Raw genomic sequence first — 23,514 nt, forward strand, 5'->3', positions numbered from 1 at the left:
GTCTAGAGCGGTGGCGGGCGGCTGCGAATAGTACGGAAGCTCCGCGGGCGCTAAAGTAAACCTACTGAAATGTTGACATGTTAATGGGAGACGTTTCGCACGATCGGTTGACCAATATGTGTCTGATATCACTGTGGACCGAGTCGAGAAGGGATACAGTGTACACGCCGTGAAAATATTGTTTATTTTCTGAATTTTATTTCACATGTTTAAGCAAACTTTAGCTAACGTTAGCTTATGTTGAGTTGATCAGCTCATGGTTTTGTGCGCTACGTTGAAATCTTGCTAGCGTTAGCGGCGCCTCAGGTGGACACAAGATGAGCTACGCGCGGGAGATAAAACGTAAGTTTCACTGAATTGCCTTATCTGTTGATGCAATTTACATATTGCTTTATTTCAATATTTTAACCTCCATAATGATCTTCTGAACTCGCTTGTTGTTTTTGTTAACGAAGATCTACACAAAGCAAAGAGCAAAGCCCAGAATGGTAACAAAATCAGAGAGGAAGCCAGCATCTGCAATCAACTAGGGGAACTATTGTCCAGGAATGGTAATATTGGGCTTCCTCAAAGTACATCCATTTATGAACACACATGAATTGTTTGTGACTCTTAACTGTCTCTTTTCCAACTTTTGCCTAACGGGCATGGTCCTTCATTATACAAACATGAAATTTCAGCAATCGGTCATATGCATCCCTGTCTAAACTCTTGTGATTCCAGGTGATTATGAGGCTGCCATTGGGGAACATCAGCAGGAGTTGGCACTATCTGAAGTGCTGAATGACGTGATTGGAAGAGCCATAGCTCATCGTAAAATAGGAGAGTGCTTCGCTGAGATGGGGAACATTGAGGCTGCTTTGAAAGTGAGTGGAGTGTCTTAATTTGTTCAACACTCGAAGAAGAAAAAAAAATACTTACTTTGCTTGCATTGCAATTTATAGAAGTGGACTACAACCAGACCAATTTCTTGATAAGTCAGGTCAATTTGATTTGTATAGACCAATATCACAAATCACAAATTTGCCTCAGTTGGCTTTCCAGCAACACAACATCCTGTCCTTAGACCCTCTCATCGGTTAAAGAACAACTCCCTAAAAAAAAACTTTAACGGGGAGAAAAAATAGGAAGAAATCTCAGTGAGAGCAACAGAGGAGGGATCTCTCTCCCAAGACGGACAACGTGCAATGGATGTTGTGTTTACACAATTTACAAAATACAATATAAGTGTTTTTTTGGGGGTTTTTTTTAGATTGAAGGTCTTACTTTGTTAGTATTTTACAGAGTGACACAGGCCTGTGTCAACTGCATGGTTTGCAGGATCACATGAGCTCATCATATTTATACATGGATATTGAGGAAGCTGACATATGGTATTTATTTATCTTTTCCAGCACCAAAGATGTCACCTGGATTTGGCTCGCTCTGTTAGAGATCATGCTGAGGAGCAGAGGGCATTGGCCACCATTGGTCGAACCTTCCTCTTCTGTTATGAGTCAGACCAATCGAGGAAGAGTTTAGAGCAAGCAAAGGATGCCTTCCGAAAGAGCCTGGCCATTGTGGATGACCGCCTGGAAGGTGTGAGCATGTCGAGAGTGTCAAAGAAAGTTGAATCAGTACATCTGGATACAATGTTTATTGACAGATACGCTTCATCACTCATCTAAGTGACCTCTTCAGTCTAAACTGACTTCAGGTATCCCCGCTCTTATAAACAATGCAGTGGCATAATGACCTGGAAAAAACTATCAGTTTCCTATGCAAATATGGGTGTGACCATTAACTAGAGTTAAGGTGGCCACGTGTAATATTCACAGAGGAATTGGGAATGTTTGCAATCACAGCATTGTAAGATGGTAACAGATTAACCCCCCCTCCCCGCTTCAGGGATGGTTGTTCCCTCTTCACATAGATGGCCACTTTGACTCCCCGTTCAAACCAGCGTTCCTCCCTATCAAGGATTTGCACAGTCTTGTCCTTGAAAGAGTGGCCACTGAACTGTAGGTGGGTGTAGACTGCGGAGTCCTGGCATGACGTGTTAGCTCTCCTGTGTTGTGCCATCCTCTGTTTAGTTTCCCCAATGTACAAGTCATGGCAATCCTCCTGGCACTTAACAGTGTACACTATATTGCTCTGTTTGTACTGGGGTACCCGATCCTTGGGGTGGACCAATTTCTGGCACAGTGTGTTTTGGGGTTTGAAAGCAACTGAGACGCCATGTTTGGAAAATACATGTCTCAACTTTTCCGACACTCCCGTCACATACGGAATCACCACTGGTTTACACTTAGGCAGGTGTTGTCTTTCTCCTCTCTTTAATTGGCTGGTGCACTGTTTGGGCATCTTCCTGGGTTTGACAAACTCCCAGTTAGGATAACCACGCTTAATTAGGGCCTGTTTAATGTGTGATTTCTCCCCTTTCCTGGCCATTGTGTCGGTGGGGACGTTGTCATCTTGGTGGTACAGTGTCCTGATGACTCCTAATTTGTGCTCCAGTGGATGATGAGAGTCAAACCTGATCAGTAATGCATTGGTTTACAGTAAACATCAACAATCAAATGTCCCCCATCACCAATTGCAATTTCACAGTCTAAGGAGACTAACCTTCTCAGGCGGCATGGTGGCCCAGTGGTTAGCGCTGTCGCCTCACAGCAAGAAGGTCCTAAGTTCGAACACCAGGTTGTCCAATCTTGGGGGTCATCCCAGGTCGTCCTCTGTGCGGAGTTTGCATGTTCTCCCTGTGTCTGCAGTGGGTTTTCTCCGGGTGCTCCAGTTTCCCCCACCATCAAAAAGACATGCATGTTAGGATTAATACTCCTGTCTGTGCCCCTGACCAAGGCATGGCAAGACGAACTGGAGTTGGTCCTCAGGCGCTGCACGGCAGCTGCCCACTGCTCCTAGGTACACAGCTAGGATGGGTTAAATGCAGAGATTAATTTCCCCACAGGGGATTAATAAAGTATATCAAATCAGAACCTGTCCTTTTTCATATGATGTGGTTGTCCACAGAATTAATGTGGTTGGTGAAATGTGGTACGTCCTGAGATTTAGTTTTAACCCAGGTGTCGTCCACAAATCCGAACCAATGGCTAGGTGGTGTCCCTGGATAGGACATGTCAGAGTGTATTTGGATTTATGTATGTGCATTTTTGTGTCCAGACATATTTATTTTCATACTTATTTATTTGTTGTTTATTTTTACAGGGACAGTGCTCAATAAATATAGCTAAATAAATATATTGTGCCAGATAAAACTTAGGGTTAATTTCCATCTGTAGTCCCTGGGCAGGGGGCACTACTCCATTTGAAAGCAGTGTGCCTATGTACAAGTATAAAAGGAAGTGTGTGAATAAAAAGACAACTACAAACGACCATACTACATATTATTGTGTTAAATGTAAATGATTCATCTAAAAGACAGGCATTGCAAGAATTTAGAATTATATCAACAAGGTAAAAATTTCATCACATAAGTTATTTTAGAACCTCCACACATGCACCATAACACACATTATTAACCCCCCCCCCCAAGCCTGTGTAGATGGATCTCTATGTTGCAGCTAATGGCCACAGGACTGATTTTTTTTCTTCAGGCATTTTTTAATACCTGATTTGAAAATGTTAAGGCACTGCTCTCTACGATATTATTCGGCAGGGTGTTCCACAAATTCCAATTCAGCAGCTTTAACTGAAAAATCTGTCTTACCTTCTCTCCTTTTCCTTCCCTCACCCTCCACCCCTTGTGCCAGACACTGTGCCAGAGCGGGAGCTTAGTGAGATGAAGGCACGTCTCTTCCTCAACCTGGGTTTAGTCTGTGATCACCTGGGGGAGCCCAAGCGCTGCAGCGAGTTCATCCGACGCAGCATCTTCATTGCGGAGTAACAGCAAACTCGATTACTATTTTGTAATAGTTTTCTAATCATTAAGAGGTCCCCTTTATCGTAGTGGAAAGTTGTTAACATTAAGTCTTTTTTATCAAGTGTTAATTGTACTGCCTTCCTCTATCCTTGACCTGCAAAGGAAGAACCAGCTGATGGAAGATCTGTACCGTGCCAACTTTAACCTGGGAAATATCTACTTCCGCACTGGACATCATTCTAATGCTGTGCGCAGCCTGGAGCAGGCCAAGGAATGTGCCAGGAAGATCAAAGACAAATTCAGTGAAAGCGAGTGCTTTCACTGTATTGGCAAGGTTAAGAACTTATTGTTAAATAAGATAATAAACCACGACAATAAACATGTTTTAATTATTTGCTTGCCAAGCAACTGTGCATTCTAATTATTGTGTGTGTGTATTCCCATTATCTTTGTTCACAGGTCCAACTGTCTCTGGGTGACTTCACAGCTGCCAGGCGATCTCTTAAGAAGGCCCTCCTGCTTGGCTCCCAGCAACCACTGGACAGACAATCAGTGAAGAAGGCCTTTAAATATGGTGAGAAAGGGAGTTTTGATTCATTTAATTTAGTTTAATAGTGGTCTATGAAATATTTGTTTTCCTAGACAGTTGATGCTCATTATCAAAATCAAAAATTCTTTTATTGCCATATGCATTACATGCAGTAGGAATTTTACTTGATGTTGTTACAATTAAGAATGCAAGAAAAATACTGTCTTAGATAAAATAGGAAAATAATATGTGATCTAGCTATCTATCTTTTATATATACACACACACACACACATATATATATGTTTCATGCCATAAGCAATGATTGCTTATGACATGAAACAGGCTTGTACTGTCTATTAAAGAATTTACTTGAATCAGTGGATTATATATATAGATATATGTGTGTGTGTGTGTGTGTGTGTGTGTGCGTGTATATATATAGTATATGTTTGTGTATAAAATGTCTTTATGCATGCTCAATAATCCAGGTAAGAAAATCAAAGAAAGTTGAATCGGTTCATCTGGATACAAAATTTACTGATAGGTTTCATCACTCATCTAATGCCCCTTTTCCACTACATGGTACTGGCTCAACTCGACTCGACTTTTTCGTTTTCCATTGCTGGAAAGTACCAGCATTTTGGTAACTGTTACCACTTTTCTGGTACCACATTTGTCAAGGTTCCAAAAAAACTGGAGCGGGTACCAAAATCAATGCAGACCAGCTACACTGAGGGGGTACTGTTAACGGTAATGGAAAATGACACTCGTCGAGTCGGGTTGAGCCAAGCCCGTACCATGTAGTGGAATAGGGGCATAAGTGACCCCTTCAGTCTAAACTAACTGCAGGTATCCCCACCCTTATAAACAATACAGTTGCATAACGACCGAAACCACGATCAGTTTCATATGCAAATGTAGGCGTGACCATTAACTAGAGTTACAATGGCCATGTGTACTATTCACAGGGGTTTTGGGAATGTTTGCAATCACAGCATTGTAAGATGGCGACAGATGTGCTCTTAGACCCCCAAAACTAAACAGGGGAAACTAAACAGACGCTGGCCAAGAGGATGGCACAACACAGGAGAGCTAATGTGTCAGGCCAGGACTCCGCAGTCTACATCCACAACAGACACAACACACCCAGGTCACTGTCTGTTTGTTTCCTCGCCATCGAGGAATACATACTGCACCAAAACCCAGACTAACAGGCTGAGGAACAGCTTCTTCCCCAGAGATGTAGCCTCCAACACCCCCCCCCACACACACACACACACACACAGACACAGACACTAAAAGGTGACATGAAAAACCACTTTAAATAAATAAATAAAATAAAATAAATAAAATCTAAATATATGTATATTTATTTAAATATAAATAACATCTAAAAAAACAAAAACTAGTCAACACGCCCACAAATGACCAGCGGGGCTTCGCCGTGAGGGGATACTATCTGCAGTGGAAAACGAAATATCAAAAAGTAAAGCGAGTAGAGTCGAATAGAGTAGAGTTGAGTTGAGCCAGTATCATCCAGTGGAAAAGGGGCATTACAATGCTGTGATTGCAAACATTCCCATATCCTCTGAATAGTACACATGGCCATTTCCACTCAATTTATGGTCACACCCATATTTGCATATGAAACTGATTGTTGGTTACAGTCATGCAACTGAATTGTTTATAGGAGTGAGGATGCCTGCAGACAGTTTAGACTGAAAAGGACACTTAGATGAGTGATGAAACGTATCTGTCAATAAATGTTGTATCCAGATGAACTGATTCAACTTTCTTTGATATATATATATATAAACACTAAAAGTAACTTAAAAGTACAATTTTCTATACAGATCTCAATATTTATGTGTGTGTGTGTGAGAGTGGCTGCTGTCGGGGGGGGTGCAGGGGGCTTGTTAAGTTTGTTGAAGTTTTCACTCTTTTTTTATACAGACTTTTTTTTTTAATTAAGCATGCATTTTTTTTAATATAATGATCAGCGGACCAGGGCTGTCAGTTAGAGGAAAAGGCAGGGGAGGATCTTGGAAAGGGACGGCCTTCCCATGAAGCTGTTGGATTGGCGGAGCAACTGGGTGACCTGTACTGTAAGGTGGGCTGCTACCGCAAAGCTCTGGATGCATACCAAGCTCAGGTGAGAGGAACACATGCAAACTTGACTGTAACTTAACCCCACTCAGGTGCTTTTAAAGGATGCTTTTCTTTTTTGATGAGCAACTGTTATTACAACCTCCATATCCTTTTTTCCTAGATTCTGATTTAACTTTGCTGGTGCTGTGGTTTAATGCCATGACAATGGATAATGAGAATGTGTTGCTGTTGTTATTGTGTAGCTGTCCAGTGCCAAGGCACTTGGGAAGCCTGCCAGGGAGCTGGCTGTCATCCATGTGTCTCTAGCTGCCACCTACACAGACCTGAGGCAGCATGACAAGGCAGTGGAGCACTATAAACAAGAGCTGGCCTTAAGACAGGGTAGCCCTGTCGAGGTAAGCCTTGATGTTTTTCAAGTTTTCCTTGCATTTATCACTTACATGTTCATTTTATGGACAGCTATGGAGGCATATAGATGTTTAGGAGAGATGGCAGTGAAGTTTTTAACTAGATTGTTTAACACAATCTTGGAAAGTGAGGGGATGCCTGAGGAGTGTAGAAGAAGTATACTGGTACCAATTTTCAAGAATAAGGGTGAGGTTCAGAACTGTAGCAACTACAGCAGTATAAAGTCGATCAGCCACAGCATGAAGATATGGGAAAGAGTGATAGAAGCTAGGTTAAGAGAAGAGGTGAAGATCAGCAAGCAAGCAGTATGGTTTCATGCCGCAAAAGAGCACTACAGATGCGATGTTTGGATTGAGAAGCATAGAGAAGGCCAGGAGTTACATTGTGTCTTTGTGGATTTAGAGAAAGCATATGACAGGGTGCTGAGAGAGGAAGTGTGATATTGCATATTTGTGCATATTTGGCAATATGTACATTGTTACGTCATGCCAATAAAGCCATTTGAATTGTGTGGTATTGTATGAGGAAGTCGGGAGTTGCAGAGAACTATGTAGTAGTGGTGCAGGATATGTATGAGGGAAGTGTGACAGTGGTGAGGTGTACAGTTGGAAAGTTGAGCCCTTTCTTACTTGCAATGGTGATGGACAGGTTGACAAATGAGATCAGGCAGGAGTCTCCGTGTACTATGATGTTTGTGGATGACATTGTGATCTGTAGCGAGAGTAGGTTGCAGGTGGAGGAGAGCCTGGAGAGGTTGAGGTATGTACTGGAGAGAAGAGGAATGAAAGTCAGTAGGAGTAAGACGGAATACATATACATGAATGAGAGGGAGGACAGTGGAATGGTGAGGATGCAAAGAGTAGCGGTGACAAAGGTGTATGAGTTAAATACTTGGGCTCAACTGTAACAAAGTAATGGGGAGTGCAGAAGAGAGGTGAAGAAGAGAGTGCAGGCAGGGTGGAGTGGGTGGAGAAGAATGTCAGGAGTGATTTGCAACAGAAGGGTACCAGCAAGAGTTAAAGGGAAGGTTTACAAAATGGTAGTGAGACCAGCTATGTTATATGGTTTGGAGATGGTGGCACTGACGAAAGGACAGGAGGCAGAGCTGGATGGGGCAGAGTTGAAGATGCTAAGATTTTCATTGGGAGTGACGAAGAAGGACAGGATTAGGAATGATTATATTAGAGGGACTGCTCAAGTTGGACGGTTTGGAGACAAAGCAAGAGAGGCAAGATTGAGATGGCTCGGACACGTGTGGAGGAGAGATGCTGGGTATATTGGGATAAGGATGCTGAATATGGAGCTGCCAGGGAAGCAGAAAAGAGGAAGGCCGAAGAGGAGGTTTATGGATGTGGTGAGAGAGGACATGCAGGTGGCTGGTGTGACAGAGCAAGATGCAGAGGACAGGAAGAGATGGAAACGGATGAGCCGCTGTGGTGTCCCCTAACGGGAGCAGCCAAAAGTGGTAGTAGATGTTCATTTTACAGACGCTGAAATTTTGTCATGGTACTAAAGAGCCAAGCGGTGCAGTCCTTATTTTCATTCATTTTAAATTTTGGCAATCATGGATTAAAGCTTATGTTATTTTTGCATTTGTTATAAGTCTTTCTGGATAAGTCATCAGCTAAATAGCAAAATTATAAATGGAATTTTTAATGCTAGCCGAGGGGTGGGGGTGGGGGTCACAAAATATGACTAAATATTGGTCACTAATGATTTTATTAGTGGCCTCAAATGTCTGGCCCCAAAATACAGCGAAGACCTCTCAACCCAGTGGAAGCCTAAATGCAGTCTAGGTTGCCAGGATGGGCTCTGACTCTAGGTCCAGATTACTGACCGGGGACCATTTGGCTCTTTGGAGTTGGGGCCCTTAAAATGTGAAATGCCCTTCTTGATGGGCTCAGACTTGCAATTTCGTCATCATTTGCCAGCACACTGTAGTTTTATAAATAGTTCCTTTTGTATTTTGTTCAAGTGTAAATGTATAATTTCTTATTTTAGTTTGTTTTGTTACTCTCCCTTTTCCTTGGTATATTTGTTTTCCAGATTGGATTTACTTAGCTGCTGTTCCTTGTCTTATTTTTATGAAGCACCTTGTGGATGCTGTTCTTAGATTAGCACTATGTAAATGTAGTTTGATATTATCATTGTTGTGGTTGTTGTTGCTGCTGCCTTCGGCCGTGGGGGGGGGGGTAAGGTTTGCTTAATCAGTAGCTTCTTTTAAATTTCTGCATAAAACCAAAATTAAGTAAACTGCTTCCTGAAACCCACAAATAATGTTTTATTTCCTCGGTTTTATTACTCTTCTTATATCTTTTTCACTGTATTTTATTTGGTCTTTCATTGACTGTATTCATGTATTTCATTTTGGTTTGTGAAAGCCTTTGTAGCAATTATTTTGAGGAGTGCTCCATCTCTGTCTAAAAAAAAAAAAGAAGTTTTCTTTACATCACTACTATGCAGGATATCTGCTATCAATTCATTGATTCTGCTGATGCAAACAACTCATAGCTGCATTACACCATGCTTATTCAACGCCTTAACTTGTTTATGCAACTTAAGCATCTAGGTGTGTCTTTCCCAGGAATGTAGTACCTGGCTGAACATCGCGACATCCCAGGAGGAGAGTGGCTGTGTGTCTCAGGATACAGACAACAGCTACAGTGCTGCTTTACTCTGTGCCCAGAGAGCTGGCCAGGCCAGACTGCAGGTGAGAGGGATTGATTCAGACAGATGAGGTAAAGGCATTACAGTACAAGAGACTGCAAGAAGATGTCTTCTGTAGTTATGTAATAGTGATCACACTTACAGAAGCAGTTGTGGAAATGTTAAGCATGATACATGAACAGGATAGTTTTGAGTTTATGAAAAGTTTTGATGTTTTTTTAGCCCTGATAAGAAAGTAACTGTGTATTTTATTTAGTTGTAGACCTGATGTCCTGTTGGACAAAATCAGGGTCTGAAAAATGATCTGGAATTTTGAAGCGGGGAGAAGTATATAGGAAATCTGATTATCTTTCCTGGTACAGAGGCGTGTATTTAGGCTGTGGCTAGCTGCCCAGAAACGGTGTGGCTCATCACAAGTTGACGACACTGAGGCCAGGCTGCAAGAGCTATGTGCCTCAGAGGGTTGGAGTGCAGATGGGAGTGAGGGAGAGGAGGAGAATGAGGAAGAGGAGATGGAGAGTAGTGAACCTCTGGAGGACAGTGACATCCCCCTCTCAGACTCAGGTAGGCTGTATGTTACTGCCATTTTGACTTTGCTCTTTCTAAGCATGGTTTATTTTGGGGGAATTATTCATTCGGCCATGCATTAATAATTTCTACTGTAGAATAATTTGCTGTTTGTTCCAGAGGTTTCCATTTTTGTTACAATTACCGATTTGTTTCCTAGATGATGATCTGGAGGGCTATGATAAAGCAGTTTCTGGAAGGAGGAGGAATGGCAGGGTAAGGGGCTGAATCAGATATCAGCATGTCTGTGTCTCATCAAAATCTTATGTCAGTTGTCAGTTTGCTCAAGAAATTGTCATATCCTTGTAATCCATGACATACACCTTCCATATTTTACCCCTTCCCTTTCATACCTCCACTACTTCCTGCTCCTCCCCTCTCTCGCCTCCTCATTCAGTGGAACAAGAGGAATGAAAAGGGTGAGACGTCGCTCCACAGAGCATGTATAGATGGCAACCTGAAGCAGGTCCAGTACCTCGTGGAGCAGGTGAGAAATAAGAGCATAGGCCCCATAGAGCAAACCGCAGTTCATAAGGAGGAGTTTTCAGCCTCCTATTGGTCTCTGACCTCTTCCATTCAGCTCTGACATGCTCGGTCTCCTCTTATTGCTTATCAGTTGCTTATACCCGTTTCTGGATGGTATTTTAAAGGTGCTATGTGCAATTCCACTTGAATCCTGTCCTCTAGTTTGGCGAGGGGAATAACGTCAAAAAAACAAAACAAACAAGCGAAACAAATTTCAGATAGAAGATAGCCGATACACAGCACGTTTGCCGACATCTGCCATTTTGCTGCTATCACTCCATAGTTTGCTGAGGACTACAATGGCCGCTGAGTTTTTTTTGGGGGGGTTGGGGGTTGGTAGAGGTGTTTTAAAAAAAAAAAAGAAAGATAAACACAATTCAGCCAGCCCAGCCTCCATATTATTTGAAAACAGAAATCTGGCCAATAGGTTGGGGCATGATTTGTTTATCTTGTATCAATACCATTCAGCGCCCCCTGCTGATATTTACTAGTCATGTTTTGCTCCAGGAAAGTCAAGTCAAGTGAATTTTATTTCTATAGCCCAATATCACAAATTACAAATTTGCCTCCTAAATATCATACATCGAGAAAACATGGATGAAGAATTAAGACTTGTGTGATATTTAGCTAGTTTCTATTTCTCTGCTGTATCTCAGGGTCACCCAGTCAACCCCAGGGACTACTGTGGCTGGACTCCCTTACATGAGGCCTGCAACCATGGTCACTTTGGTAACTTGAGTTTACTTATATGAAATGTATATCAGTATATTTATATTAATTAAATATACTTAGCACAAAAAGTAAGGAAATTTGTGTTTGGTAGATTATTTCTTTGTTGTAACAATGCTTCTTGGCAATCTTATACTGTTGGAAAGCCTGTTTATTTCCCTTGTAAACGGTGCCGCATTTGTAAGGAACATGCATTTGTGGGATGAGCAGCAGAGCTGAGTATGTGGGTTGCGCCCATGAAAAATTTGCCAAATCTTCTCTGCCAATGCCAAACAGCTTAATTTGCTGTTGCTATTGACTCTTGTTTTGAGCTTCTGGTACCCCAGGTGCTGACAATCAGGTGCCTGATATAAGATTTGCCAAGAAGCATTGTTACAACAAAGAAATAATCTACCCAACACAAATTTCCTTACTTTTTGTGCTAAGTTTATATATATATATATATATATATATATATATATATATATATATATATACACACTACCGTTCAAAAGTTTGGGATCACCCAAACAATTTTGTGTTTTCCATGAAAAGTCACACTTATTCACCACCATATGTTGTGAAATGAATAGAAAATAGAGTCAAGACATTGACAAGGTTAGAAATAATGATTTGTATTTGAAATAAGATTTTTTTTACATCAAACTTTGCTTTCGTCAAAGAATCCTCCATTTGCAGCAATTACAGCATTGCAGACCTTTGGCATTCTAGCTGTTAATTTGTTGAGGTAATCTGGAGAAATTGCACCCCACGCTTCCAGAAGCAGCTCCCACAAGTTGGATTGGTTGGATGGGCACTTCTTGCGTACCATACGGTCAAGCTGCTCCCACAACAGCTCAATGGGGTTCAGATCTGGTGACTGCGCTGGCCACTCCATTACCGATAGAACACCAGCTGCCTGCTTCTGCTCTAAATAGTTCTTGCACAATTTGGAGGTGTGTTTAGGGTCATTGTCCTGTTGTAGGATGAAATTGGCTCCAATCAAGCGCTGTCCACTGGGTATGGCATGGCGTTGCAAAATGGAGTGATAGCCTTCCTTATTCAGAATCCCTTTTACCCTGTACAAATCTCCCACCTTACCAGCACCAAAGCAACCCCAGACCATCACATTACCTCCACCATGCTTAACAGATGGCGTCAGGCATTCTTCCAGCATCTTTTCATTTGTTCTGCGTCTCACAAACGTTCTTCTTTGTGATCCAAACACCTCAAACGTGGATTCATCCGTCCACAACACTTTTTTCCAGTCTTCCTCTGTCCAATGTCTGCGTTCTTTTGCCCATCTTAATCTTTTTCTTTTATTGGTCAGTCTCAGATATGGCTTTTTCTTTGCCACTCTGCCCTGAAGCCCAGAATCCCGCAGCCGCCTCTTCACTGTAGATGTTGACACTGGTGTTTTGCGGGTACTATTTAATGAAGATGCCAGTTGGGGACCTGTGAGGCGTCTGTTTCTCAAACTAGAGACTCTAATGTACTTATCTTCTTGCTCAGTTGTGCAACGCGGCCTCCCACTTCTTTTTCTACTCTGGTTAGAGCCTGTTTGTGCTGTCCTCTGAAGGGAGTAGTACACACCGGTGTAGGAAATCTTCAATTTCTTAGCAATTTCTCGCATGGAATAGACTTCATTTCTAAGAACAAGAATAGACTGTCGAGTTTCAGATGAAAGTTCTCTTTTTCTGGCCATTTTGAGCGTTTAATTGACCCCACAAATGTGATGCTCCAGAAACTCAATCTGCTCAAAGGAAGGTCAGTTTTGTAGCTTCTGTAACGAGCTAAACTGTTTTCAGATGTGTGAACATGATTGCACAAGGGTTTTCTAATCATCGATTAGCCTTCTGAGCCAATGAGCAAACACATTGTACCATTAGAACACTGGAGTGATAGTTGCTTGAAATGGGCCTCTATACACCTATGTAGATATTGCACCAAAAACCAGACATTTGCAGCTAGAATAGTCATTTACCACATTAGCAATGTATAGAGTGTATTTCTTTAAAGTTAAGACTAGTTTAAAGTTATCTTCATTGAAAAGTACAGTGCTTTTCCTTCAAAAATATGGACATTTCAATGTGATCCCAAACTTTTGAACGGTAGTGTATATATATATATATGAAACCTGGTTTCAGTGTTATTTAAAAGAACTCACATCAACATCTGTTTTATTCTTTTTATCATCCTGAAGATGTTGACTTTGTTTCTCTCATTCTTTGTCATCTTTCATTTTTAGACATTGCAGCATTTCTGCTTGAGCGTAGCGCCAACATCAATGATGCTGGCGGTCCCTTGTGTGAGGGGGTGACACCTCTCCATGACTCCCTTGCATGTGGTCACTTTAGGGTGGCCAGACTTTTAGTGGAACGAGGGGCCTCTGTCACCATACGTAACTCCAAGGTGTGTAAATATATATATAGTATATATGTATGTGTGTGTGTGTGTTTAAAGAGGTTTTTTTTGGGTTTATTCCAAGGTCTCTGTTTATGTGCTTCATTGTTATTTTCCCCCTTCACACCTTAGGGGGAGACACCCATGGACACACTGCACCAATGGCAGAGGATGTATAGGAGAGAGCTGGACCAGGAGACCAGGGAAGAGTGTGCAGCTACTGAGAGGCTACTGAAGAAATCACTATCAGGGGGTGGTAAGACCTTTACTTCATCATTCATTGCCAGCCTTGGCTTGTCCATATCCTAACTCCTGAATAGATGATTCAGATATTTTTGGTGCTTTAAGGTAGAGTTGGGTCAGATCCAATATTGGTATCGGGTGCCGATTCTGACATAATTCACTCGTTGGATATTGGACTGACATTACCAATCCACAACCTAACAGGCTCCAGACAGCGACCAAAGTGTGCGAGTTAAAATTTCACGTGGTCACATAAATTACTCTGGCAAATCTGGCCACAATCCATTTATAGATGTTACCGTGTTCCAAAAATGAAGCAGTCTATAGCTAAAGATTTTAAAAAGCAAAAATGAGTAGAGAGAGGAGAAGGCTGGTGGGGAGGGAGAGCCAATGAGAGATTCCCACTCAAGACGCTACTGATGATGAAAGCACAGGCAGGGAGAGACCGATTGAACCAGTGAAGAAGAAAAAGTACCATGTTCAACCACAATGGCTAATTTAGTACCCGTGGTTGCGGTATGAGGGGAAAGCTATGCTGTGTATGTATATTAGGCAATGTGGCCCATCCATTGCAGGCAACTCTGAATTTGTTACCGGGTCAACACAGTTTAAGCTTGGAACTTTGAATTGCTTAATGGAATAAATTGCTTTGGAATAAATTCAAATTTAATGCATTTTTGTATATTTTGTTGCGCTTTTAATACATTTTTTTGTGTGGTTTACTACACTACAGCCTCATGTAACCTTACACATAACAATGACAATAATGATAATAATGATATTCAAGAAAAAAAAGAGCTCTTGTATCAGTGTTGGTATCGGCAGATATCCAAAGTCATGTATCAAAATCAGATCAGAATGGAAAAAAAAGTGGATCGGTGCATCTCTACTTTAAAGGATAAGTTGACTTTTTTTAACCCAGACTTCAGTGTAACAATATCGTGCATAATTTAGAAACCGTATAGAGAAAAACTTCACTGATCACTTCAGTGTTGAGAAACCTAGAGCTTTGCTGAATCTTCTCACTGGGTTTCAATACAGACCCATGGGGCAATTGTTTCAGCCTTCAAAAGCCAAGATAAATCTCCTTTTCAAAAACAGGAAGGTTACAGCACAGTCACATGTATCTTCATTTATTTCATTATTATTAAGAGTGGGATGTTTTTCAATAGAAGCAAAATCCAGAACTACTTTTTGCAGTTGAGGCACTACTGCGGGAGAATTTCTTCTCGACACACTGCTGTTCAAAGTCAATCAATCAAGGTCCAAGAGTCAATCAATCAATGTACAATACTTACAAGTCTGATGTGAGTAGGTTTATTGTTAATAGTCCTCAAATTGGTACAACAGTATACCGAGCTGGTCCATGGAGCAACTGAAACAACCTGCTCAAAGCAGACTCTTTTATACTGTAACTTAGCCTCACCTATTGTGGAGCTTAAACTTAGACCACACCTTTTGACTCTAGATCACATCCCACTATACACCATTGTTTTCTTATCAAGACATTGTTTTGGTTTCCAGATTCTAATGGTGTCTCAACCCTTTTAGGCAAAATGTCCTGTTCCACAGACTGCCATCTAGTGGTATTAACAGTATACAACGATTGTTGTCCTGCTATTTTTGCACTTTTATTTCCACAGTTCTTACATATCTATTAAGAAAACAACTATTGCCTGCAATAGTTACCATTATAATCCAGCATTTGATTCTTGGTTAATAAAAAATAATCATACATTATGATGATTAATGATTGTAGTGCTTATACAAATTATTTCCCACACTACATACCAACAATCTGTTAACTTCCACTCTTATCAGAGCAGGAAATCCTCTAACCTGACAGTACTGATGTGATAGGTACCGCTGTGTACTTCCAAAGTTAACTTGATTTTTCATTGGAACATATTAAAGTGTAAATTCTACCTCTGGTCTGAGCCCAACTCCACCCACTGCATAATTTTGAATAATGCTAAAAATTGGGCGAGAGGGAGCCAGGGTGGATGTGTGAGACAGGAGCCATGGGCAGGAGTAGCTGGGGAGATCTGCGAGAAGGGCCCGGCGCTTTGCCGGCTGGCTGCCGTGCCGAATTCCCTTCCGGCACGGCACCTCATAGTTGCACAACGCCATGCAGCTTTCCGGCGGCGCAGAGGGGCAGGTGACGGGGTGACTGCTGCCCCAGCCACGGCGCGAGCCCAGCTCGACTGACCCAGTTGTCTGGTGGTGGTTCTACAGCCGTCAAAAGCACAAGTCCGAAACATTGCACCAAAATTGAAAATGATGAAATAATATAACTGTAGATTGATAGAAATCCAAAAGGTTGGTAGAAAACGTAATAAAGGTGTGAGTTAACTCCTGTGAACGATGACTCTCGATCAGCATATATTTGAAAATGAGTGCAGTTTCACAGACTCACACTCAAAGGCGGGGGCTGGGGGAGGTGGGTCACTCACCTCTGATTAGAGAGTGTTTTGTGTGTTTGTGTGTGGGGGGGGGGCTGTGATGGCCTGGCTGCCTGTCTGTACAGGGTGTGTCCTCGCCTGCCGCCTAATGACTGCTGGGATAGGCTCCAGCATCCCTACGGCCCTGAGAGCAGGATAAGTGGTTTGGATAGTGGATGGATGGAATTAAATTTCATTGCGTAGATAAGTCCTAACCGGTCAACTCTATGTCAGCATTGGTCTTGCAAAGTTCAGGGGTGATTTAGAACAGTAGCTGGCAGGGTGTCCAGGTAGCACAGCGGTCTATTCCGTTGCCTACCGACATGGGGATCACCGGTTCGGATCCCCATGTTGCCTCCGGCTTGGTCGGCATCCCTACAGACACAATTGGCCATGTCGGCGGTTGGGAAGCCGGATGTGGGTGTGTGTGCTGATCACCGCACTAGCGCCTCCTCTGGTTGGTCGGAGCGGTCTCTTCAGGGGCGAGGGGGAACTGGGGGGAATAGCATGATCCTCCCACACGCTATGTCCCCCTGGCGAAACTCCTCGTTGTCAGGTGGAAAGAAGCAGCTGGTGACTCCACATGTGTCAGAAGAGGCATGTGGTAGTCTGCAGCCCTCACTGGATTGTCAGACGGGATGGAGCAGCAACTGGGACGGCTCGGAAAATAGGGTAATCGGCCAAGTACAATTGGGGAGAAAAACGGGGGGGGGCAGCGGGGGGGGGTATGTTGAGCCTGTTTATCCGGCCAGTTACCCCACTCTTCTGAGCCGTCCGGTCGCTGCTCCACTCCCTCTGCCGATCTGGGGAGGGCTGCAGACTACCACATGCCTCCTCCGATACACGTGGAGCCACCAACCGCTTCTTTTCACCTGACCGTGAGGAGTTTCATCAGGGGGACATAGCACGTGGGAGGATCACACTATTTCCCCCAGTTCCCCTCACGCCCGAGCAGTTGCCCCGACCAACCAGAGGAGGCACAAGTGCAGTGACCAGCACAGACATCCACATATGGCTTCCCACCAGCAGACATGGCCAATTGTGTCTGTAGGGATGCCCGACCAAGCCAGAGGCAACACAGGGACTCGAACCAGGATTCCCTTGTTGTTGAGCCATTTTCAACCCATGAGATGCCGATTGTTATAAATTTGCTCAGTAATGTCCATATTAACACTAGCATTGATATATTTCATCACCGTACTGTCATATCATTCAGTTTACAGCTCACAAAGTGTTTATTACCTCTTTAAGTCATGTCTAACTGTCCTGTAAGCTGCTTGTTTTTGAAGAGGATACAGTGGATATAAAAATTCTACACACCCCTGTTAAAATGGCAGGTTTTTGTGATGTAAAAAATGAAACCTAGATAAATCATATCAAGTTCTACTTTTTTTTTTAATTTCAACCTATAAAAATAAAGTGAAAGCAATTGGAAACATTGTAGGGGAAAAATAGAAATAAAAAACGTACAATAACCTGGTTGCACAAGTGTGCACACCCCTAAACCAACACTTTGTTGCAGCACCTTTTGATTTCATTATTTTGAGTTGGAGTCTATCAGCTTGGCACATCTTGACTTGGCAATATTTCCCCACTCTTCCTTGCAAAAATGTTGTAGATCCGTCAGATTGCGAGGGCATCTCCTGTGAGCAGCCCTCTTCAGGTCAACCCACAGATTTTCAGTTGGATTCAGGTCTGGACTCCAACCGGGCCTTTCTAGAACGCTCATCTTTTGGTGAAGCGGTTCCTTTGTTGATTTGGATGTATGCTTTGGGTGGGCTGTTGTCGTGCTGAAAGATTAAATTCCTCTTCAGCTTTCACCTGAAGGTTTTGTGCCAAAATCGACTGGTATTTGGTGCAATTCATGATTCCTTCCACCTTAACTAAAGCCCCAGTTCCGGCTGAAGAACAGCAGCCCCAAAGCATGATGTTGCCACCACCATGCTTAACTGTGAGTATGGTGTTCTCTTGTTGATGATATGTGTTGTGTTGTTTTCGCCCCAAACATATCTTTTGGAGTTATGGCCAAAAAGTTCAAACTTGGTCTCATCAGACCATAACACATTTTTCCACATGGTTTTGGGAGACTGGATGTATTGTTTTGCAAAATTCAGCCAGGCTTGGATGTTTGTGTGTGTGTGTGTGTGTGTGTAAGAAAAGGCTTCCATCCTGCCACCCTAACCCCGTAGCTGAGACATGAATAATACAGAAGATTGTTGTCACGTGTAGGGAGCAACTAGTTGTTGTCTGAAACTCTTGCAGCTCCTTTAATGTTGCCGTAGGCCTCTTGGCAGCCTCCCTGACCAGTTTTCTCCTTGTTGTCTCATCAAGTTTGGAGGGATATCCTGTTCTTGGTAACTTCATTGTTGTACCATATTTTCTCCACTTGTTGATGGTTGCCTTCACTGTGTCCCATGGTATATCTAATGCCTTGGAAATTCTTTTGCACCCCTCTCCTGACTGATACCTTTACAACAATAAGATCCCGTTCATGCTTTGTAAGCTCTTTGTGGACCGTGGCTTTTGCAGTTGGATGAAACCAAGAAGATGTCAGGAAAATCTTACAGGAACAACTGAACTTTCTTTTGGGTTAATGACAGTCACTTTAACTGATGGCAGGTGTATACTAACTACTACTTAACATGAATTTGAATGTGATTGGTTCATTCTGAACACAGCCACACCCCCATTTATAAAAGGGTGTGCACACTTATGCAACCAGGTTATTGTAAGTTTTGTGTCTTTATTTTTTTCTCCCTTAAAATATTTGTTTTTCACTTGAATTTTATAGGTTGCAATTTCAAAAAAAGTGGAAAAAGTTCTGACATGAGTTATCTTGGTTTCATTTTTTTTACAATACAAAAACATGCCATTTTAACAGGGGTGTGTAGACTTTTTATATCCACTGTATACCATGAAGTATGAAGGCTAAAATGATTGCCTCATTGGACTAGGTTGAAGATTCAGCAAAGTAGTAAGCTTCTCAATACCAAAGAGATTGGTGAAGTTTTTGGGTGATTTTAAATGATGTTATGATGAGGTCTGGGTTTAAAAAGGCCACCAATCTTTCAATCCTCTGAGAAGGTGTTATACCTTGTGATCTCGGTTTTCCCCCTTCCTTCTGTTTATCTCACTTTATCACAGTGTCTGTGGCTCCTGCTACAGCCAAGCCTTTCAACGTCCTACAGGACAGCCAGCTGTTTGATGCCGAAAACTCTGAGCCACTGCTGCCTACCAGAGGAGCCATTTCCTCCAGCCAAACTTGCCCCAGGAACGCCAGGAACTCAGTGGGGAACACAATACCTGCCAGTCCCCCACAGAGGCACTGTAATGGCTCAACACAGCGCCACAGAGCCAGGGGAACAGAAGCTGCTGTTCTATATGGGGTAAAAACTAAAAGAAGCTGCTGTTCTATATGGGGTAAAAACTAAAAGAAGCTGCTGTTCTATATGGGATAAAAACTAAAAGAAGCTGCTGTTCTATATGGGGTAAAAACTAAAAGAAGTGAGCAGACTGATTGAAGGAAGGAGCTGAGGGTTTTTTTTGTGAAGAGATAACTATTTCACTCATCAGTTTTGGAAAACTGAAAGAAATGGTTGTGTTTCATACTAAAAGAGTAAAGTAGATTTAATGGTAGAGATTTTGTATCGTTAATTTTAATTGTGCATATATTAGTTCAATTTGAATTGAGCAAACATTAAATTTGAATTGAGCAAACATTAAACCTTCTATGAATAAATTAGATGATTCAATGAAATCTAATGGGTTTCATTATATCTTCTGTTTAAATTGAAATTTTAAGTATTAACCAACAAGCAACTGATGTTATTAATATGTCTCTTTCAGACTGACAGCAGCTCTTCAGATGACAGTGATTTAGACTGTTCTGTCAGCGCTCTCCGGGCTGTTCGCCCAAGGCGACGTTTCACAACGGCCCCAAATCAAAAGGAAGTGGCCTCAAACCAGGAAACCAGTTTAATCCCTGACTCAAGTAGAGAAAGTGTCAGGGACGCTGCTGCACCTTCTGTCTTTGGTAGAGTGGAGTACCACAGTGCTATCCGAGGCCTAGGCAGTGCCAAAACCCTTCTCCATGAAGTATCACGTACCCAGGACACCAGCACACCTGCAGTTTCATCCAATAGCAGGACAGCCCTGGTTCCTGAGGAAGAGTATCTGTCAGATGACTGGTTAGAGGATGACCTGGGGGAAGTCCAGCCCAAGAAGAAGAGGAGGGTTGGGGGGGAACAGAATGGGAAGGGGGAAGGCAGTGCCATGCCTTCAGCAGCCAGTGGCCAAAACAGACTGTTAAACTATGACACAACTAGCAGAGGTGAAGGGGTCATGTTTTGTTTCTTTCTGTATAATTATCCCACTTATTCTAGTTAGATTTTAAAACTACAATCCTGAAGATTTCCAGGCAGAAAATGCCCTTTTTGATACCTTCTATTGCTGGTGTTATATAAGGCTAGCTCATTCTCAAATGTCTAAATCATCAACTATTTTGCTTGCTGATTTCAGTGGTTACTGTTGGATAGGACATTTCCAGGAATTAAAAGGATACAGTGCATAGCATTTACATCGTTGGTATAGCAGCCAAATGTGGCGAGAGAAGGCAGGTAGTGGTAGGTTTGAAGTATAAGTGAAGTTGTTGCGGCTAAAAAGCAGATGTGGCAGACCAAGCCTAAACACCCAGACCAACAGACACTAACGGTATTACCTAAAACTGAAGTTTGGTCATGTTTTGTTTTGTTTTGTTTTGTTTTTCTTTGTTTTTTTTGTTTTTTTCTGATAGTGTTAAAGGTACCAGCATAACTGCATTGGTGGGTCTTTTGCATTTTCAGTTTGTCTGAGATTTGCAGTGGTCAAACACCAATGCAATTACTAGCATTACCATAGGTGTCAGTAAGTTAAACAAAAATGACAATCTTCAGGATTGAAGCTTTAGCGTTATTTGGTTATTTCACAATTCATGGATTCATGCACTGATTATTTGCCCAGTCCCCCTTTGTTTACATCTGTGTCATCCTTTTCTTCCTCTGCCAGGCTCTGCAGCATCTTCCTCAGGGCGGAGTCGCTCTTTGAGAAAAAATGGTTCTTTTAAGTCTCGCCAGGTCAAGATGACTCAAATGTCTGGGATGGTTAGGTTGGGCAGACGAGAGGTTAGCAGGCCACAGAGCCCCACTCTCACAGATGATGACGATCTACAACCTTATGTGCCCTCCCCACCAACCCAAATACATGTTACGCAGGTAAAGGGAAATCTCTGTTGCTTGTCCTTATTTCCCCTTTTTGTTAGTGACCACTATAGCCAACTTTATTGAAACACATTCAAGGTATTATAATATGCTTTAGACAAAAGTGTGCACCAACTGACTTTTGTTGTTTTGTAAGTATGTTACAGCAAATCATGTTCTGAGAAATGGGATGTTAAACAGAATTTACAGCAATTCCTGCATACAAGAACCAATAGTTATTCATATAGTACATCACTATTATGAGTTACTAGCAGAATATCACTTGTGTCAAGGATCTGTCTTCGATCCCTATTAATTTCAAATAGTGATGAATGTGACTGCTGATGAGAAAGAGATAGTCCAAAAATTGACTTAAAAAAAAAAGAATATCCATCTGCAGGTAACACAATGGCAAGAAGGCTTTTTTTTTTTCTAGGAACAAAAATTCTTATATTTGTTGGTATAGGGTTACTATGCTTTTTATATTTCCAAATTTCCTGACCCCAGCTATTTGAAATTGGCAGGGCAATAAGACAATCAGCTAGGCCACTATACTCAATAGAAAAAAAATTATCATTCACAATATTATGGCAACGTATAAGATAACAGTGGGCCTATAACTACATGAAAAATGTGTGGCTGTATCCATTTCAGTTGTGTAACATTGATTAGATTTTCCTTTTTTTTGCAAGCATTTTTCCAAGCATTGGGAAATGAAAGTGATATTTCATATGCATGTCAATGAATTCCTTAACCTTAGAGCTCAGACTTTTTATATTTTAACCAAGGTTGGTTTAACAATTTTTTTCTTTTTATTGTTTCTGTATTTCAGACTCTGGCCCACACATTAGCTCCTACTATTCCCTCAGCAATGCCTCTACCTATCAGAATGAGAGTCAGAGTGCAAGATGACGTGTTCCTCATCCCAGTCCCACAAAGGTTGCTATATTGTTTTCGTTTTTAACAGCGTATGTATGAAATGTAAAAAGTTGTCAAATTCTCTCACAAAAATGTAACTGCTTTCCCTTAAATTAAGTACAGTTTGCCCACTGTTATTGATTTACAAGAACACAAATAACATTGTTGTAAATGGCCCAATATGATATGCTCTGTTTGTTCCTTTGGCAAGTTTTTGGTTATAAAATGGCATTGAAGTTTAGACTTAATTTATTTGGGACTAATACACTGACAGATAAGACTGAGATAGCAGTGGCAGGGGCTATAGAGGACTGTAAAATAAAGACAAGGTCCTATTCCAGTGCTTTCCACACCAAATGGGCTCAGGCAGCATCCAGGTTTCAAATCGAGTTCAGTACCAGTAGAGCACGCCATCCCCTCTCTCTCCCCTCTCTTTAACCCACACTCTTGATTTTTGTAATTGTGTGAAAACTACCAGAAAATAATGTTAAATATATATGCATTCCATGACAAAGTTGTGTATTATTTATTAAAGTAGCCATATCATTCAAAGTATAAAAAAATAAATCCTTATTTATCTTATACTGGCCATTTATGCAGCCCCTCAGTTCATCCTATCTGAAACAAGCCTTTTTAGCCTTTTTTTAGCTGTCTCTTTAAGGCCCCCCTCCCTAAAAGCCCACTGCTTTCTTCTGATGGGCCAACTTACAGAAGCCTGACGAAGTAGTCAGTGCTTTTAGCACCGCCTCATCCTCAGGGGGAAACAGAGTTCAATACGACACCAGTGTAGAAGGTTCCATATGCAAACTATAAACCTACTAAGTAACATAATTTCTCATTCTTGATTGGAAATGGCAAATTCTTCAATCCATCTGTATATGTTTGAGCCCGAATATGATCC

At 41.8% G+C, this 23,514-nt stretch overlaps 1 protein-coding gene across 1 annotated transcript in view; it reads left to right on the forward strand.

Moving 5' to 3' along the window:
• Positions 1–317: 317 nt before the first annotated feature.
• tonsl (tonsoku-like, DNA repair protein) overlaps positions 318–23,514 on the forward strand; it is a 31,345-nt gene continuing 8,148 nt past the window's right edge. Inside the window, exons 1-20 of the mRNA XM_056296272.1 lie at positions 318–342; positions 456–551; positions 724–866; positions 1,395–1,578; positions 3,750–3,879; positions 4,022–4,193; positions 4,319–4,433; positions 6,391–6,542; positions 6,742–6,894; positions 9,492–9,617; positions 9,937–10,138; positions 10,302–10,357; positions 10,539–10,628; positions 11,323–11,395; positions 13,623–13,786; positions 13,910–14,033; positions 19,606–19,847; positions 20,308–20,791; positions 21,505–21,710; positions 22,528–22,634. Coding sequence (XP_056152247.1) covers positions 318–342; positions 456–551; positions 724–866; positions 1,395–1,578; positions 3,750–3,879; positions 4,022–4,193; positions 4,319–4,433; positions 6,391–6,542; positions 6,742–6,894; positions 9,492–9,617; positions 9,937–10,138; positions 10,302–10,357; positions 10,539–10,628; positions 11,323–11,395; positions 13,623–13,786; positions 13,910–14,033; positions 19,606–19,847; positions 20,308–20,791; positions 21,505–21,710; positions 22,528–22,634 — 3,044 coding nt within the window. The remainder of the gene's footprint in view (positions 343–455; positions 552–723; positions 867–1,394; positions 1,579–3,749; positions 3,880–4,021; positions 4,194–4,318; positions 4,434–6,390; positions 6,543–6,741; positions 6,895–9,491; positions 9,618–9,936; positions 10,139–10,301; positions 10,358–10,538; positions 10,629–11,322; positions 11,396–13,622; positions 13,787–13,909; positions 14,034–19,605; positions 19,848–20,307; positions 20,792–21,504; positions 21,711–22,527; positions 22,635–23,514) is intronic.

Source organism: Lampris incognitus, chromosome 16 (assembly GCF_029633865.1).
Source record: "Lampris incognitus isolate fLamInc1 chromosome 16, fLamInc1.hap2, whole genome shotgun sequence".
NCBI lineage: Eukaryota > Metazoa > Chordata > Actinopteri > Lampriformes > Lampridae > Lampris > Lampris incognitus.